Source organism: Benincasa hispida, chromosome 4, assembly GCF_009727055.1.
Source record: "Benincasa hispida cultivar B227 chromosome 4, ASM972705v1, whole genome shotgun sequence".
Taxonomy (NCBI): domain Eukaryota; kingdom Viridiplantae; phylum Streptophyta; class Magnoliopsida; order Cucurbitales; family Cucurbitaceae; genus Benincasa; species Benincasa hispida.
This window is the reverse complement of record NC_052352.1, coordinates 38,105,995-38,126,159: the sequence shown is the minus strand read 5'-3', so window position 1 is coordinate 38,126,159 and position 20,165 is coordinate 38,105,995. Positions and strand designations below refer to the sequence as shown.

General features: G+C 36.0%; 1 protein-coding gene across 1 annotated transcript; it reads left to right on the top strand.

Annotated features, from left to right (window-relative positions):
• Positions 1 to 15,751: 15,751 nt before the first annotated feature.
• LOC120076186 lies at positions 15,752 to 16,707 on the top strand. Its single transcript, XM_039029952.1, has 3 exons — positions 15,752 to 15,809; positions 15,991 to 16,025; positions 16,228 to 16,707. Exons 1-3 carry the CDS (start codon positions 15,752 to 15,754, stop codon positions 16,705 to 16,707), a joined length of 573 nt encoding a protein of 190 aa, XP_038885880.1.
• The last annotated feature ends 3,458 nt before the right edge of the window (positions 16,708 to 20,165 follow it).

The window sequence follows — 20,165 nt, the reverse complement described above, 5'->3', positions numbered from 1 at the left end:
GTAACCATTCGGTTTCTAAAAAATAAGACTTAAAAGGAAACTTTTCTTGGCAGTTATTTAGGGTATAGATGATTTAACTTTTCAAGTGTTTAATTTTCATAATAAGTCATTTAAAAAAATTTGAAGTATTTAACAACCACTCAAATTAGATTTTGAAACATTTCAAAGTGTATTTCAAATAATTTTTATCAAAAGAGTTTAAAGGGTGCATTTGAATTAACTTTTAAGTGCTTAATTTTAAAAATAAGTCATTTTGGAAAAAGTTGAAATGTTTGGCAAACACTCAAAATAGATTTTAGAACACTTTCAAAGTTAATTTTAAATAGTTTATATCAAAAGAGTTTAAATAAAAATGTTCTTTTTATTAAAAAAAAATACTTTTTTCTTTAGTCAATCGAAATGGGCCTTAAATAAAAAAAGATTTTTCTTTTTTTATAAAAAATCTCTAACTAATCCAAACATGCAGTTAGTTTTCTACTTTTAAATTTGTACAAAATTTAGCCATTAAACTTTAATACGTAATCGATGAGTTTTCGTAATTTACCATTTGTAACAATTCAGTTTTTATTATAGAACACATTACTATGATTTATTGAATTTTTTTGTACATGCAGACTAATTGATTGAGAATCAATTTTTTTTATAAAATATAAAGATTGATAAGTTGCTACATATAATTGAAATTGATATTTAACTTTTGAAGAGATTTTTCATGATTGATAAGGAATATTTTTACCTTACTAAGGTCTAGGAACTAAGTGATAACGGGTAGAAATGTAGGTTATTATAGCGAAAATAAGTAAAACAATGAGGGAATGCGACAGTAAAAATATACAAAATCATGTCCAAAAGCATTAAACTGATAATATTGCGATCGCATGCATCCATCACATAAAAGCAACTAATTTACTTATTTTATGAAAAAAAAATGTGTTGCCGCAAGTAAAATTGCGATTCAAGGAATTATGCGTCTGTGCACATTGAAAGAATGCGATCGCAAGTCATACGATCGTATGTGTTCATGAGAAATCGATCAAAAAGGCGGTCGCATAAAGACTGCGCATCAAGGTGATAGCATAATAAATCATGATGGGATGGAAAGCTGATGACGGTCGAATCCGAATTTAGTTGACAAGCCGTTAATGACACACCATAGCAAGTACACTCAACTTTCGGTGACCAATAATCGGCGCATCAGAGCAGGGGATTTAATGACCGCTCATCATTATAATCATTAGAAAGAAAAGCTTCTTCACCTTGAGCTCTATAAATACCAGAGGCCACCATTATAAAAGGGTTAACAAGTTAGATCATATACAAAATAGATAGTCATTAATCTATAGTTATTCTTATACTTAGAAGACGGAGACAAGTGAAGAGAAGATGATGCCAAGAGATCATTCCTGGACTGCTTGAAAGACTGCTAGGAAGCACTATAAAAGGAGGGAGGGTCGACACTTGCGAAAGCAAGGATATTTTTCTGGGCAGAGTTGGAGTGAAAAGACAATGTAAAAAGCCACGGGAAGCAAGACATTGCTACCGGGCTTTCTATCCCTACATTCCATTGTTGTTTTGTATTCTGCACTTTATTTATAGAAAATGGAATTCTCATCTCAACATCTGTTCAATCTCTCCACATTTCGCATGAGTAGCTAAATTTCCGAACGGGTTGAGAAGTACTTAGCTAGCATGACCTAAGATTTACATTTTATGCGATCATCTTGTCTTATATATGCGTCATTCACCCTTTAGAGATACTTGAGAAAGTAGTCTAAAGAAAGAATCTAGACTTGAGAGAGTCAGATTAGAATCTAGGCTTGAGAGAGTCAGATTAGAACCGCATAAGCAAGAGATAGAAATTTAGGCATAAGTTTTGTTTTCTATTATGCATCGCATGCACCCTAGAAATAGGATATGATAGTACGCGGTCACCTTGTATATGTGTGCACCATTCAACATCGCATAGACAAGAATAGAGGCTTAGACATAAGTCTTATCAACATTATCGTATACATCGCATGCGTCCTAGAAATAAGAACTACGACATTTTCATTGAGAGATGACGTTGTGTGTGTAGCATGATCACATAACGTGAATGCAATCTTAGGAAGTGTTAGTGATGACATGCAGAAATGCACGTCATCTTAGGCCTTTTATTTAGAATTATGAGGGCTGTTAAGCTGAATATGCAACAATTATGTTAGGAATTCATGAGAAAATGAGTTTGCGTCGTTCAGCATAAAAAATCTCGGCTAACCCACTATTACGCGTTATTATGCGTTCAATTGTCTATCTCTGTAGCTAACGCGGGAATCGAACGTAGACGCGGAAGCTGGGCTATCGCATAAACGACCGCATGCGGAAAAATTCTCCATCACAAATGTTGTTTCTATCCATGGGTGTACGGTAATCAACCGATGCGTTTTCATCGCATAGGATTGCCGATCCGTCAAGTGATTGCGGTCATTATGTAGAAGTTGCGGTAACCAAGCAATTGCAGTTATTTCAATATTGCGGCTACACGATGATAGCCATAATAGCAGGATCACCACAAGGTTGGTGGAATGGAAGCATCAATGCATATCTCGCGAAAAATCAAAAGATGATGTTGATATTTCACCTACCACGTCGTTAGCAGCCGAAATTCAGAAAAGGACCAACGCGCCGCGAATGTCAAAATTAGAGCAGGTCAATTAATGTTGTCAGCGATCAAGCTCTATAAATAGAAGTCGTTGAGCATAACTTCAAATCATCCAGAGTTTTCACCCAAGGTTTACTACCTTTGGGTGGATCCTTGTGATCCAGACTAACACGTGAGAAGAAATCTTGAGAGTTCATCTCCTTCATCCATTCCGAGTGACAACTGGAGACTTCGCCGGAGTTAGATCTCGAGAGACTCAGCTCCACCGCCCTTCCATGGCACCACCGGTAGCCTTGACATACATCCACTGGAAGCAAGACATTGCTTCCAGCTGGTCCTTTCATTTTCTTTTCTTTTCTTATATTGTATTATATTATATTTTGGATTAAGAAACTAATACATTGTGTGTTCAATGCATTTCTATGTTTCCTTCGATTCCATCTCCATCTTTCCTTGCTTAGCACCTTTAACATTCATTGCATCACTTAGTGATACTATTAGAGTATCGCATACTTAATCATGCGGATTATAGATATGAAGCATGTAGAAAACCACTGGAAGGTGTTTGTTGTGCGAATGTGTGAGAAAACCTTATTTTCTTAGTGTGAAGCTGTAGCAACGCCTGTCTATAGGTGGACGCAACACTTGTCTATGAGTAAAGTCAGCAACAACTAACTGCCTGGGAGGGTAAGTGGTTGGTCGCATTAAACAATATAAGCAAGTATTCACTATAGATAGGAATAATCTTACGTCAGCCAAGTTTATGCGGTTACCTTGTCTTATGATTGCATCATTCATCATTTAGACATACTTGGAAGAGTAGTCTAAAATCCAAATCTATGTCTCGGAAGAGCGGATTGGAACGCATAAGCAAGAATGGGAAACTTAGGAATATGCTCCGTTTGCTATCATATAGCATATGCACCCTACGAAGAGGATAGCCTGCATCCAAGAAGTAGGATACGGTGGCGGTATGCGGTCATCTTGTTTATGTGTGAGAGCACATGAGCAAGAATAGAGACATAGGAATAAGGCCTCTCGACATTTCACATACACATCGCATACGTCTTAGAATTAGGCACAAGTGTGTGTAGCATGATGACATAGCTTGCGTTGGCTGAGGTTACCCTTGCGGTCGAGCTTAGGGTTGCAATGAAGATATCCTCACATTTTATCTATTATCCATGCATTTACTACATGTCAACAGTTGTCATGTCTTTACCTCTCATTCATATTCTCATTGTTTTGTCTGTTAGATAGGAATAGGAGAAGTTATTAGCTTATACCCTCTATACATTTAGTTGGCATGAGTGTTGAGTTCGATCTCGGATCATCCGAGAAACTTGTGACGGAAATGCATGGTCATCGCATACATTCATTAACACGTAGTTTCATTCCAACGCATGACCACCGACATATGAGAATCAACGTATAATCTGAGACATGCATCACATATTGCGTCCCTCTAATTTTAGTCATCAATTCTTATCAGTTAGCTAAATTCCTTCTCAACCCATTCATCGCATACTCATTGTAATTCTCGATTTCATCAACTCTTTACTCGAATCCTTTGCATAGGAAACAAACTTAAACAAAACACCATAGTAACTTAGTAGTCCCTGTGTTCGATCCTGGACTTACTAGGAAACCTAGTGAGATTTATACTTGGGTTTTACTAGGAAAACTTGCATGTGCAACGCATAACTCATCACCATAAATATACACCATAATCGCATCACATTTACAACACATCAAGTTTTTGGCGCCGACTTTTTTGATTTTCTTTGTAGCTTTCGACCTCTGTGCACTGCAATTCCTTTAGTAAGGGAAGAGGCAGGTGTCGCATGAGTGAAGGACATGTTCCTGAGCCCAACTATGACCCAGAGATCGAAAGAACGTTCCGAAGAAGACAGAGAGACAACTGCCGACAACGGCAAGAGAGAAATCCTAGAATAGCGGAACAACCAGAAGACAGAGCAGCAAACACGAACAATATCATGGCAAACTCCATTCTCCTAACGAACGACCGCAATAGACCCATCCTGGACTATGCGTCGCCTAACCTTTATGATTTCTCCCCAGGAATCATAAGGTCCGCTCTGGACGGATTGAGACTTGAGATGAAACCGGTTATGTTGCAGATGATTCAAACAGCCAGACAGTTTGGTGGAAGGTGTGGCGAGGATTCGCACGCCCATCTCTGGAGTTTCATTGAAATCTATAACACTTTTGTGTTCCCAAACATCTCAGCTAAAGAAGTTCGACTAACGTTGTTCCCATTTTCATTATGCGATTAGGCAAGGAAATGAGCATACTCTATCGAACCAAGGGAGATAACCTCGTGGGAACAAGTAGTAAAGAAATTCATGAAGAAATACTTCCCCCTACCAAGAACACACGAAGGAGGAAGTTGATTATAAATTTTGAACAGGAAATTGATGAATCGCTCAACGATGCCTGGGCGAGATTTAAGAGACTAATGCGAGATTGTCCGCACAACGACTTACCTGACTGTCTCCAGATGGAGATCTTTTATCACAGTTCGAACCCTGCATCGCAGACAGTTGCCAATGCGGCAGCAGCTGGTGGTCTGCTTGACAAAACTTATGATGAGGCTAAAAATATTCATGATCGTATATCAAAGAATCACGAAGATTGGCGAGAAAGCGATCAACGACTACAAATTCGAGAAGGTGACGCAAACATTGAGGCCATCGCATCCCTACAAAATCAATTGAATGCGATGATGAATCTAATACAAGGCATCACAATCAACAGCCCCAGAATGCAAAGGGGGGCAGGTCAATGCAATTGAGCAGACAAGCACAAATTGTGCTACTTGTGGAGAAGCGCATCCGAATGAAGAATGTCCAAGGAATCCGCAGTCGGTATACTTTATAAAGAAAAATCCTTTTCTAACACATACAACCTCGAGTGGAGAAACCACCCCAACTTCGCTTGGAAAAATAATCAACAACAGAGTTATCCACCTATGGCGCAAAAAGAATGACCGCCAGGGTTTTTTCAGCAAACGAATGGTAACCGCAATATCAAGCTACCAGCTCGTAAGGACCGCCATCTTCCTCTCTGAAGAGCCTATGAATGCAATACATTGAGAAAAACGAGATGGTCTTCCAAAACCAGACGACTTCTATCCGCAATCTTGAAATCCAAATAGGACAGATTGCGGGTGAGCTGAAAAATAGACCGCAAGGGACGTTGCCGAGCTCAACTGAGCTCCCTCGCAACCCGGGGAATAATGCTGTCTCTTATACACATCTAGATGTGTATAAGAGACAGATACATTGAGAAAAACGAGATGGTCTTCCAAAACCAGACGACTTCTATCCGCAATCTTGAAATCCAAATAGGACAGATTGCGGGTGAGCTGAAAAATAAACCGCAAGGGACGTTGTCGAGCTCAACTGGTCTCTTATACACATCTAGATGTGTATAAGAGACAGTCATCATTCTGGATCATGAAGCAGACGAAGATGCGCCCATCATATTGGGACGATCATTTCTATCGACTGGTCGTGCTCGAATTGATGTGCACAAGGGAGAAATCGTGATGAGCATTAATGGGAAGAAGCTCCGGATTGAGGCAATCAAGATCCAAGAAGATCAAGAAAATGAGAGAAAACCTCTGTGGACGTAAAGAGTCCAAATTGAAAAAGGAACAAGCGGTCCCTCCATTGATAGGCGACATAAACTCATCAAGGATGCATTTTTTGAATATCCTTTTTATATCTTTCTTCCATGAACTTACTTTATCCCTTTTTTTTGTACAAATACTACCCTTTACAATTATCAACTCTGTCTTTCATATTTCCTCTTGATTTTTTAGCAACGATAGTAGTAAACAATTGCGGTGGAGCTACGTGATAACTTAACAACGCGCGACCAGTTTGTTCAGCCCATTGCAATCGAGGAATTAACCCGCCGCAAAGAAGGATGCGATCACAGATGATGCGAGTAACAGAGAAAATTTGGGGGTTGTATATTTCTTTGACTTTCTTATTCCAAATTTTGTACTCTCGCATCTCATTTTAACATTGCTAATTTTATCATTGCATCCTCTTTAGTTTGGCACAATCATTGAATGTTGATTACTTTGGTTAGTCACCACATTTTTTTTCCTTACCAATTATGGTTTCAATGATGAAACTCATGCTTCTATTTCTCATCGCATGTACTAGAATCAACTTAATTTCAGGACGGTCAATTCATGAAACATTTCTAGAAGTTAGTGGTCCACCAACTTTCTTTCAAAATGATTTTTATGAAACTTCCTAAGAGCATTGCATGAGTCATTTCAGTCTATCAGCAATAAGGACATTACTACATATAAATTTGAGGGTGTCGGTATTTATTTTCAACCTTGCTACTTTTAGAAATTAAAAAAAAAATCATAACGTTGAGATCGGATCCTACTTATAGTTGGATGTCTGCATGATATCCATGGGAGCAAGCCAAAACGAAGGTGAGAATCGTGATCAACACATAAATCAAGTGATCGCAACTTCGCTGCCAAATAAAATGGGCATGAGTTTAGACTGAGAAAGAGCGCCTTGCTCATAGTTGGATGCTCGCATGACACCCGTGGGGGCAAGCCAAAACGAAGGCTAGGCACTTGGATGAGCGCAAGGTCACAAAAAGAATATCTAAACTGTGCAAGGATAAAAATCATTTGGAAACACACCGGTTGGAAAAAGTTTTGAAATAAACCATGCAATGTCCTAGAAACAAGTAAAGTCTTTTTTAAGGTTAAACTTGTGGTCCCTAAGTATTAGAAATATTTTAGGAAGAGACTAGGATAGAAATTAAGAAGATTTTAGTTCATAAAATTTGAATAAGGCACCTCGAGAAATCTAGGAAGGGAAAAGGTAACTGACTCTCTAAAGAAAATCTTTAGTTTATGCTTGAGGACAAACATTGTTTTAAATTTGGGGGTGTAATAACGGGTAGAAATGCACGTTATTACAGTGCAAATAAATAAAACAATGAGGATGCGACGGTAAAAATATACAAAATCATGTCCAAAAGCGTTAAACTGAGAATATTGCGATCGCATGCGCCCATCGCATAAAAATAGCTAATTTACTTACTTTGTGTAGGAAAAATGCATTGGCACAAGTAAAATTGCGATCCAAGGAATTAGGCGTCCGCATGCATTGAAAGAATGTGACCGCAATCATGCGATCGTATGTGTTCGCGATAAGTTGCTCAAGAAGGTGGCCGCATAAAGACTGCGCATCAAGGTGATAGCATAATAAATCATGATGGGATGAAAAGCTGATGACGGTCGAATTCAAATTTAGTTGACAAGTCGTTAACGACACACTGTAGCAAGTACATTCAACTTTCGGTGACTAATAATCAGTGTATCAGAGCATGAGATTTAATGACCGCCCATCATTGCAATCATTAGAAAGAAAAACTTCTTCACCTTGAGCTCTATAAATACCGGAGGCTATCATTGTAAAAGGGTTAACAAGTTAGATCATATACAAAATAGATAATCGTTAGTCTGTAGTTATTCTTATAATTAGAAGACAGAGACGAGCGAAGAGAAGAAAACGCTGAGAGATCATTCCTGGACAGCTCAAAAGACTGTCGGGAAGCATTATAAAAGGAGAGAGGGCCAACACTTGCGAAAGCAAGGATATTCTTTTGGGCAGAGTTGGAGTGAAAATACAGTGTAAAAAGCCACAGGAAGCAAGACATTGCTACCAGGCTTTCTATCCCTACATTCCATTGTTGTTTTGTATTCTGCACTTTATTTATAGAAAATGAAATTCTCATCTCAACATCTATCCAATCTCTCCACATTTCGCATGAGTAGCTAAATTTCCGAATAGGTTGAGAAGTACTTAGCTAGCATGACCTAAGATTTACACTTTATGCAATCATTTTGTCTTATGTATGCGTCATTCACCCTTTAGAGATACTTGAGAAAGTAGTCTAAAGAAAGAATCCAGACTTGAGAGAGTTAGATTAGAATCTAGGCTTGAGAGAGTTAGATTAGAACCGCATAAGCAAGAGATAGAAACTTAGACATAAGTTCTGTTTGTTATTATGCATCGCATGCACCTTAGAAATAGGACATGATAGTATGCGGTCACCTTGTATATGTGTGCATCATTCATCATCGCATAGACAAGAATAGAGGCTTAGACATAAGTCCTATCGACATTATCGTATACATTGCATGTGTCCTAGAAATAGGAACTACGACATTTGCATTGAGAGATGACGTGCTCTTGTGTGTGCGTAGCATGATCACATAACATGAACACAATCTTAGGAAGTGTTAGCTAAATTCGTTCTCAACTCGTTCATCGCATACTCATTGTAATTCTCGATTTCATCAACTCTTTTCTCGAATCCGTTGCATAGGAAACATACTTAAACAAAAAACCATCCAACTTATTTGTTTTTGCCACCGCAAAGGAATCAAATTAACTATCGCATAGTAACTCAGTAGTCCCTGTGTTCGACCCTGGACATACCAGGAAACCTAGTAAGATTTATACTTGGTTTTACTAGGAAAACTTGTATGTACAACGCATAACTCATCACTGCAAATATACACCGTAATCGCATCACATTTACAACGCATCACTAAGTTATTACAAATTTGAAAGTACAAGAACTAAATCGTTGCCAAACTAAAATTCAAATACTAAATTGTTAATTCAATGAAAGTTTAGGAATTAACTTTTTTTTAAAAAAAAAAAACCCATAACTAAATCATTATTATTTGATTTTTTAGTAGAATATGATAATTTAAAACTAAGGGGTATTTGTTCCACCAACATGAGTTGAGTTGGGTTGGTATAATATATCAACTCATTATTTGGCTCACCAACTTTAAATGTTGGTGGAGTTAAGTTGGTATATTTTACCAACTTATCCCAACTCGTCCTAACTCTTCTTTTTTCCAATGTTTTCAATGGCCCACCCATCGATCATTGTTACACTTTGGGAACTAACTTCGAGCTCCAACAACCACCTCCGATAAAAACTCTGATGACCAACTCCGGACTCCGACAACCACCTCCATGACAACTCCGACGACGAAATCCAACTTCGACAACCACCTCCGATGAAAGCTCCAACAACCAACTCTAAGCTCCGACAATCTTCGAGTCCAACTTTAACAACCGATTTTAGGCTTCAGCAACCACCTTTGGTGACCCAACTTCGACGACCAATTCCAGGCTTCAACAACAAACTCCGATAACCAACTCCAATAACCATCTTCATAGGCTCTGACAACCACATCCGACTACAAACTACGATAGAAATCACCTTTGATGACTACCTTTAAGAGAGCAACTCGAACAACTAACTCGAGTCTTTGACAACCACATCCGATGACAAACTCCGGCAACCAACTCTAATACCAACTTCATGTGACTTCAGGCTCCAACAACCACCTCTGACTACAAACTCCAAAAAAAATCATCTTTGATGAACAATTTCAATGATCACCTTCGCCTGACCAACTTCCAGCTTCAAAAACCACTTCCGATGACAAACTTCGATGACCAACTCCAATACCACCTTCATGCGATCAACAACAACCTTCGACTATAAACACCAATGAAATTCATTTTCAATAATCAACTTCGATAATCACTTCCGATTATTATAAGACTGATGATTGTTAAAGTATATTGTAGAGTTGTTGATTATATAAATAATAGTATTTTGTCTACATTAACTACAATATTTATACATAAAATTTGTAAAAAAAATATTTTTATTTAATTGAATTCACGTATCAAATGTGCGTTAATAATATTTAGATAAAAAGTACATGTGTAATTGAAAAATATGTAATATATAACAAAAAATCATTAGAAAAAATTTATGGAACATTTTCTAGCAAGAATTAGTGAAAAAAAATGGAGATTTGTTTTGTGATGTTCCTCCAAATTTAGAGGAATTGAAAGTGAAATTTTTGAAGAAATATGGTGACATTCCATTAGTTGCTAAGATGATGGGGTAGATTTAACTAAAAGAAAATTCAGGATAGAGTAGAGCAATAACAAGAAGAAGAAGAAAAAGAAGAAGATGACGATGAAATTCATGGACAAAAACTAGGAATCAAAAGTTTTGATTCTCTTTGGTTTCTCATTTTATTTAACCATATTTCTGTAAAAAAAAAAAATGTAATAGGTTAAATATTGTTCATTGCCTAAAAAAAAGGAAGAAAGAAAGAAAAACTTTAAAAATTAAAAGGAAAAGGTTGTAATCCATATTTTATTTAAACAAAGATATATAGAATTATTGAATAAAAAAGTTTCAAAACAAAAATAGTAATAATAAAAGCAAATTATTTAGAGTTAAAAAAAACTGCATCAGATACCCCAAATATATGAACTCAACTTTGTATCCCAAACACAAACATATAAACTCATACCAAATAACTCTACATCAAACACAGACATATGAACTCCACAAATATATGAACTTCATACATCTTATCTCAACTTAGTGCCCCAAAAAGCCCCTAAGAAATACGTACTACTTACCAATAAACTATTATCATTATTTACTTTTTACCTTTTTAGTACAATAAGAGTGGGAGATTCGAACCACGAATCTTCTAATACATACTATATGTCACGATAAGCTATGCTTGTTTTCTCAATTAGTTTGTTATTATCATCGTTGAAATCGTAGATATCTGAGTACATGAGTCTTTTTAACGTGCTTGAGTTTACCACTTGGTTGCATTTAAAAATACTTTGGAAACTTAGATGACTCAAGTTTAATGAGCTTTATAACTCATTGAAATTGAGTCGAGTTACTAACTATATTCACATCTAGTTGATTGGGTAGGTATATAAAAGTACTCAACCTATGTTTTATTAATAAATATTATTCAAGCAAGTTAAATAATTACAAAATGTGAATTGAATCATTTATGCCTTCGACATGATAACGGTAGTACAGATAGCAGACAGAAGTGTGTTATTTCTGGAACATGGTTATTGTGAGTTTTGGAACTAATTTGGGTGCTTTTATGAGTTTATTTTATTATGTTATAAGATTTGAAAAACTTGGATAATATTGATGGTTCATACCACAAATCGGAGTAATTGGAGTTTTGAGAAGTGTTTTCGAGAATCAAGTGATAGGATTCAAACAATATAACAACGACCCATTGAGATCTCTCCAAAATAATCAACTAAATAATTGTTCTCTAAAACACCACAACTAAATCACCAAATAATCACCAAACAATCAACCAACAATGGACAGTAATAAACCATAAACTTCTGAAAGATTAAAAACAAAGAGTACATACGTGGAAAATCCCCCACTCCTTCGATGTGGAGAGTAAAAACCACAGAACTTGTAAGAAGTCCACCCTTGTCAACTTCTCTTATTATGATAAAATTGAGAGAAAAGGAACTCAAATCAGTCATACAAAAATTCACTATCCACCAATACTATCATACATGAGAGATCACACTTAGATAAAAAAGAATAAAAATCACCTAGTTTTACATATTTTATTTGGCAGCGATTACGGACAAACCACATCTTCAAACAATGATCCAACCGTTCAAAACGAGATCCTATGTGTCTTGAACATTCTGACAAAATTTCAGCACAATCCAACGGTTCAAACTCTGTAAATCGATAAATTTGTAGAAGTTGTCGCTGAAAAACCGAACTGCTGTCTTTCTCTCCAATTTTCTGCTTTTTTTTTCACTCTATTTTTTATTAGAACATCCTTATATCACATAAAAGAAAACTTAAGGCTTTCAATATGGTTAACCTAAAAATTAAATCTAATTGAACTCAAAAAAACACAAATTTAAAATAAAATCTTACTTGTGAAATAAGTAGACTGGACACCCAAGATGATAAATAAGAGTATTGCAGCAAAAATTTTCGTGATGACAGTGTCTCAGCGTCATTTGGAACATCTCAACGCTTTAAATGTCGTAGCCAAGCTTCAAGAGTTGTGGGATCACAGCGGGAACGAGCGTGCCATGCATCAAGAGTTATTTTTTCCTGGCTTTTTGTTTAAGTTACAGTTTTGTATGGTGATAGTGAGTAAAGAAATTTGTATTTTGGGCATTAATGTATTGTTTTGGATTTGTTTTTTATTTAATTATAGATCCTTTTTTGCCCAAGTAAATTTGGTTCAATAATATTAACGAACGATCTGTCCTTAGAGGTTGGAGGTTCAATCTCCTGAACTGTAATTATTGTACACTTAAAAAAAATTATCGACTCTTTTCCATATATTGCAATAATCATTTGTGCAATTATGTGATTAATGTTTTTGTTATCTTACCTAGTTAATGATTAATTTACTGATTTAAATTTTGACGAGACTGGAATTCAGATGAGAACAAAGGTTTTTAAAAGTCATTTTGAGGAGATTAATTAATATTTTGGTTGTTTGTAAAGATCACATAGAGATGTTGTTAAGGATGTCAACACATAAATTACAGTCTTGTCTTTCTACCAAAAGAATAGGGCTTACCAAAGAAATATGATGGTTACAACAAAGTGTCTAACCATTTGTTTTGTTGAGTTATTTTTGCATTCCCAAATTAGGTATTCCATATTGTATAAATATATCACCTATGTACATTTCAATACACAAGAAATTATAAAGGAAAAGTTGGCTTGTCACTATCGTGTACCGTCTGAGTTATCGTCTACCTAATTGAAACTATCGTCTACACGATATCATCTATTGTCTATCTTCTGACGCTATCATCTACACAATATCGTCTATCTCTTGAAGCTATCGTTACCTCCTGACGCTATCGTCTACACGATATCATCTATCGTCTACACGATATCGTCTATCTCTTGAAGCTATCATCTACCTCCTTCAGACATCATCGTCTACCTCTACCAATTGCTATCGTCTATCTCTTGACGCTATCGTTTACCTTGTCTAAGTGCTATCGTTCGCCTCTTGACACTATCGTCTACCTGTTGACGTTATCGTCTACCTTTCCAGCATTATCGTTTACTGTCCAGTCGTATACCTCTTCAAAGGACAACAAGCACTTCGCCTTGTCGCATGAGTCAGCCATATCCTTCAACCTCACACTTTAACTTGATATCAAAGCTAATAATGACCAACGTCAATCAAGAAAACCTTAGAGCCACCCTCGGCACAACCAACTTCAGCGGCCCACCCTTGAACCAACTTCTCAATCAGATAACCTCCATTAAACTTGATCGCAGCAATTTCCTCCTATGGAAAAACTTGGCGCTTCCAATCCTTCGGAGTTACCGACTCGAAGGACACCTGACCAGACAAAAGGTTTGTCCCCCAATGTTTCTGCAACCTTCAATCGGTGAGAGCATATCAACTGGATCGACTGAAGCAGGAACTGCTCCGCACAGCACAGAAGGAAGCTTCGGTAGTGGTGCTTCCAGCTCGTCGACAACATTTGAGGTAAATCCTCAATACGAAGTGTGGATGGCTGAAGATCAACTCCTCCTCAGCTGGCTGTATAACTCCATGACATCAGAGGTTTCCATTCAAGTGATGGGATATGAATGTGCAAGAGATCTGTGGACCAGCATTCAACAACTCTTTGGTGTTCAGTCCAGGGTTGAAGAAGATTATCTGAGACGTGTTTCAAACAACCAGGAAAGATAATTTGAAAATGGAAGAGTACCTTCAAACTATGAAAATGAATGCTGACAATCTCAAGCAAGCTGGTAGTCCTGTGCCACCAAGAGCTCTTGTTTCACAGGTACTACTAGGACTTGATGAAGAGTACAATGCCATCGTGGCCATGATCTAAGGGAGAGCGGACATGTCGTAGCTTGATATACAGTCAGAACTTCTCTTGTATGAAAGGAGATTGGAACATCAGTCAATCCAAAAGACGACAGTAGGCTTCAACCAAGTCAGTAATGCATTAGTGAATATGACAAACACTAGACATGTCAACCAAAGTAACAAGACCAATAGCAGCAATCAGTCTACTGGGGGAGGACAACAAGGTGGTGGTGGCCATGGCAGAGGTCGAGGCAGGGGAATAAACAACAACAAACCTGTGTGTCAAGTCTGTGGGAAGGTAGAACACATAGCGTTCTACTGCTTCAATAGGTATAACAGAGACTTTGTTCTCAATTCTCCTCAAAACAAGGGACAACCCTTCCCCAACAACTAGACCAAAAACACACAACCTCAAACAACAGCCCTAGTCACTACTTATGGAAGTAACCCCTTTCTAACAAGACAAGAAAACATGACTGATGCAAATTGGTATGCTGGCAGTGGTGCCTCCAATCATGTTACCTCAGACTTCAACAATCTTGGCAATCCGACTGAATACTTAGGTACTGAAGCAGTCACTGTAGCTAATGGTAATACTCTAGAAATTTTTCATGTTGGAACTGCATGTCTGTCTAGTGATGCTTGCAATTTGAAACTAAATGATATGTTATGTGTGTCTGTCATAGCAAAAAAATTGGTCAGTATATCTAAGCTAACAAAAGACAATAACGTGTTTATTGAATTTCACACAGATTACTGTCTTGTTAAGGACAAGGGTACAGGACAAATAGTAATGAAGGGAATACTTAAAGATGGACTATATCAGTTAGAGGGTGCATAAGTTAGCTCGAAGTCACTAGGAAACGGAGTACCATCGCAACCAGTGCACAAGAATAAAGATTTGCCTGTTTTTAGCATATCTTCGAAGCATAGGGTGTCTAAGGTTACATGACATAGAAGGCTTAGCCATCCTTCGTAAAAAACATTAAAGTTTATTATCAAAGGCTGTAATCTCCCTATATTATCTAATGAAGAGCTCAAATTTTGTGATTCTTGTAGCTATGGCAAATCGTATTCTTTAGCCTTTCCTAACTCTAATTCAAGAGCATCTACAACCTTTGAACTTATACATACTGATTTGTGGGGTTCAGCTTCTCTCTTGTCTACACATGGGTACAAATAATATGCTATCTTTGTTTATGATCACAGTAGGTACACATGGATCTATCCTTTGAGGTTAAAAAATGACACACTGGAAGCTTTTCAACACTTTCTCACCATGATACAAACTCAGTTCAATACACTGATCAAGTCCTTACAGTCGGATAATGGTGGAGAATTTGTCAAGATACACAAAGTCTGTCATCAGCTTGGCATTGCCTCCAGGTACACCTGTCCATATACGTCAGCACAAAATGGAAGGGCTGAGAGGAAGCACAGACACATAGTGGAGACAAGGCTAACCCTACTAGCCCAAACACATCTTCCCTTACATCATTGGTGGGATGCTTTCTTATACTCAACTTTGCTGATTAATGGCCTTCCCACCCCTGTCCTAAATGGGCAGTCTCCAATGGAAGTGATGTTAAAAAAGAAGCTCAGGTTTGAGGAGCTTCGAATATTTGGGTGTGCATGTTTCCCCTACTTGAGACCGTAAAATTCACATAAGTTGAGCTATTGCACAGAGAAGTGCATCTATCTCGGTCCGACTGTGAATCAAAAAGGCTATAAATGCCTCCATCCCAGTGGTAGGCTATTCATCTCTCGGCATGTTATGTTTGATGAAACTGACTTTCCTTGTCAGGTGTCTCCTTCAACTTACAAACCAGCCAAGCAAGCAGTTGTCGTCCACTCGGTTTTCTGGTTGCCCCTTAGTTGGGACACGCCGCACAGTGGCTCTATGCCCTCTACGTCCACAATCTCACTCTCACCAATTATCAGAACAACCTACACCCAATCACCAGCTAATACCTCTACAGAGACCCCAACCTTCCCACCTCCTTCTTCTAATCGTCTACCCACCAATTGTGTACCCAACGATCGTTTACCCTCATCGTCTAGTGTCCAGCCCACTCATGCTCTACGCACCAGTTGGTTACCCAGCTATCACTCACCCAACGATCGTTCACCTACCGATCATTTACCCAATGATCGTTTACCCACTAGCCACTTACCCACCGATCGTTCACCTACCGATCATTTACCCAATGATCGTTTACCCTCATCGTGTAATGTCCAGCCCACCGATCGTCTATCCACCGATAGTTTACCTAGCGATCATTAGATGTGAGATGCTTTTAACTCTAAGCATTGAGAATTAACTGAGCTCGAGAGAGCATGTTAAGTGTTTATACCTTCTTGACTTATTATCGATTGAATGAAGTCGATTCCAAAATATCTTTTTCAATTATTGTCTGCGATTAGCTAGGAGTAGGAGTAGTTTTAGATTAATCCAATACTAGAAATTTTACCGATTAATTGATGTATGATTCACTCTTATGTGTTCTCAAATTGACATGTTAAAGTGAACATAGCTCAACGATATTGTACTCCATCAATGAGCTCAAATCCCCAAACTCCCACTTGCATTAGGAAATAAAAGGAAAAAATACTCTTTTGATCCTTAAATCTTGCGTTCTAGTTTACATTTGGTCTTGTTAAAATTGTACTCACAAGTTTTGAGTTTTATTTCTATTTGGTTATTAAGTTCCAAATGATGCAATTTCACCGTTGAACTTCAATTTGAGTTCTTATTTGGTCCATGTCTCAATATCTTACACTCTTACATCGAGTTGACGAGAAGTTCCAATCAATTGAACTAAAATCATTATGAAGTAAAATTTTTAAAACTATTTTAATAGCAATGGAAAAGGAGAACTAATTAATTATTTTAAATTAATTAATAGACATGCATACTAAAGACTTATAGGGTGTTTGGGGCGTGAGTTAAGTTATGAAGTTTCGAGTTTAGAAGTCTATATTTAGGTTATAGAATTGTAAGATAAGTTTCTCAATAAATATAGAAACTTGAATAGTATTTACTATTGAAATTGAGTGGTTGAATACCAACTTTACGTCAAACTCCTATAAATCTTGAAATCTTCAACATGTTTAGTACGTGTTTGGTTTTGCCTTCGATTTTCGGAACTTATCATTGGATTCTTCTGGTGCTGGAGCCGTAGCCATTATTGAGGGTCTCCGTTCGGCGGCAAGAATGAGTGAACTCATATACTAGTTCTATCTGCTTCCATGGCTGACATTAAAGAGCTAGCAGCTTCTTTTGTTTCAATCTGCTTCCAACATGTGCCTCCTTAAATTTCGTAGCGCATGATTTTGGCTAGGTTTTGGAGATTGAATTCGAGTACGCTATGACTCGAGTGCTTTCCCTCTGGGGTCATTTCAAAGGACTTTTCCATTTTTTTATTTTTTTTTTTTTACGATCAAGGCATGTTTATGAGTTAGATTGGATTGGATTGAAAGACTTTTTAGATTTAACTCAATTGTTCGGGTTGTAAATTTCTTCAATCCAAATAACTCTTATTAAAAAATGAACCCAATCCAACTCAACCATGAAATATTTGGGTTGGGTTGGTTCGGGTCAATCAGATCATTTATTTAAAATTTTATTCTAAAAATAAGCAAAGCATAAATATGTAAAAACCTAATTTAATTATTTTCATATATTGAATTAAGATTAACTACTCAACTTCAATTTATATAGTGAAATTTTTTTCTAAGGTGTAAAGAAACTACTTTTAAGAATTGTTGAATAATAAATTATTAAAAAAATATTGAAATTAAATAAAATTAAAATCAATATATATATAAATAATTGTGTTATGAGTAAAAAAAAATATTTTTTAAAATTAATAATAAATTCGGATTGGTTCGGGTTGGTTTGAGTTATATTAGGTGAACCCATGAACCAACCCAATCCATAAAATTTTCATTTATTTGAACTCAACCCAACCGAAATCGCACGGGTTGGGTTTGGTTGATCGGTTTTTTCGGGTCATCAAGTTTTTTGAACACCCCTACAAGGTAGTGTAATTTTTTTTTTGTTCTATATTGACTAAAAGAAAGAAATAATAAAATTGTTAAAAATATTTTTAAATATAACAAAATATCATTGTTTATTTATGTAGATTTTGATAAAATATAGTGATAGACACTCATAGATGTCTTTATAATACTTTGTTCTATTTGTATATAAATTCTTATTTTCCTATGTTTGAAAATGGTCAAGAAAAAGGTATAGTATTTTGAAGTCATTAAAAAAAAGGTTATCGGATTAGCATGACATTAATAAAGGCCGTTTCTATATAAAACACCTTAAAAAAAAGGCCCATATTACATTAATATTTTAATATTTCTTTTTTTTTAAAAAAAAAAAAAAAAAACCTATTGGTCTCTCAATTTTCATTAATATAAGTGGTTACTTACAATTTAACCCTCATCTATATATATATATAGTTCTTTCTCCTCCATACATATATTTTTTTTCTTCCGATGCTTTGAGATCATTTCTTTCTCCTCACTCTCTTTTCTCATTCTGGCGATGTGAGTTGCAAGTGAGATACGAACGACGTGGGACTGTCCAGCGGTGTGGCGAGTATAGGACGGCACGAACGACGTGGGGCGAATTGACGCGCAGGCGATGTAGGCGGACTCAGAGTGGACGAATGACGATGGCGGATATGGAGCGAACGAACGACAATGACAGACTCAAAGTAGACGAATGGCGACGACGGACTCAAAGCAAATAAACAGCGAACCTGATTCAACTGTTAGTTTTATTTTTCTTATTTTTTATATATACTGTGTTATGTATATATATTTTTTAGTTTTTTAAGGAAACTTAATATATACTGTGATGTATATATTCATTTATTGATATAAACGAGATTATTTATTTATTTATTTAGACTTCATATATTATGATATGTACAAATTTTGATTGTAATGATTTTTGACTACTTAAATGGTATATATGATATATATACTGTGATGTAAATGAAATGTATGAAGATTTATATATGTGGTATATTTCATACATTGGTTTATACTGTGATTTATGTTGAGCATCGAGTTAACCTCTAATTTATAAATTATAGTTTATTTCACATATTGGTTAGAATATTCCAAATACCTAACAAAACAAAATGTTATAAGGGATATTTTAAATAACCATGGATCCATAAAAAAACCAATAAGGTGATACGTGAAAACCAACATAAATGAAAAAAATAAATTTTTATTGAATGCATTTTTCTCTTTAAATTGGAAAATATATACTGCGATATATGTATTCGTTTATTTGATATAAATGGGACTCTATCAATTTATTTGTATATATTCCAAGGTATATTGATAATATTTCAAGGTATATTGACATACATATTAGAACATCGTAGAATATATTACCGTCAGAAGTGATACCAACTAAACAATGTAATATATTACATTAAAACATATAATACTCAAAACAAACAAAATATATATCACATAATATTAAAAATCAAACCAGGTATATATCACATAATATTAAAAACTAGAAAAGCCATGAAATGAAAAATAAAATAATACATTTTCTCTGTATAATTGAAAAATGAAAAAAGAGTTGCAATAAATATATTTTTCTCCCTAATTGGAAATGTGAATAAATTATATTAAATTCATTTTTATGAAAATTGGATATAAATAGATGAAAAAGAAGTATAATTGTCCAAATTTAATATAAAA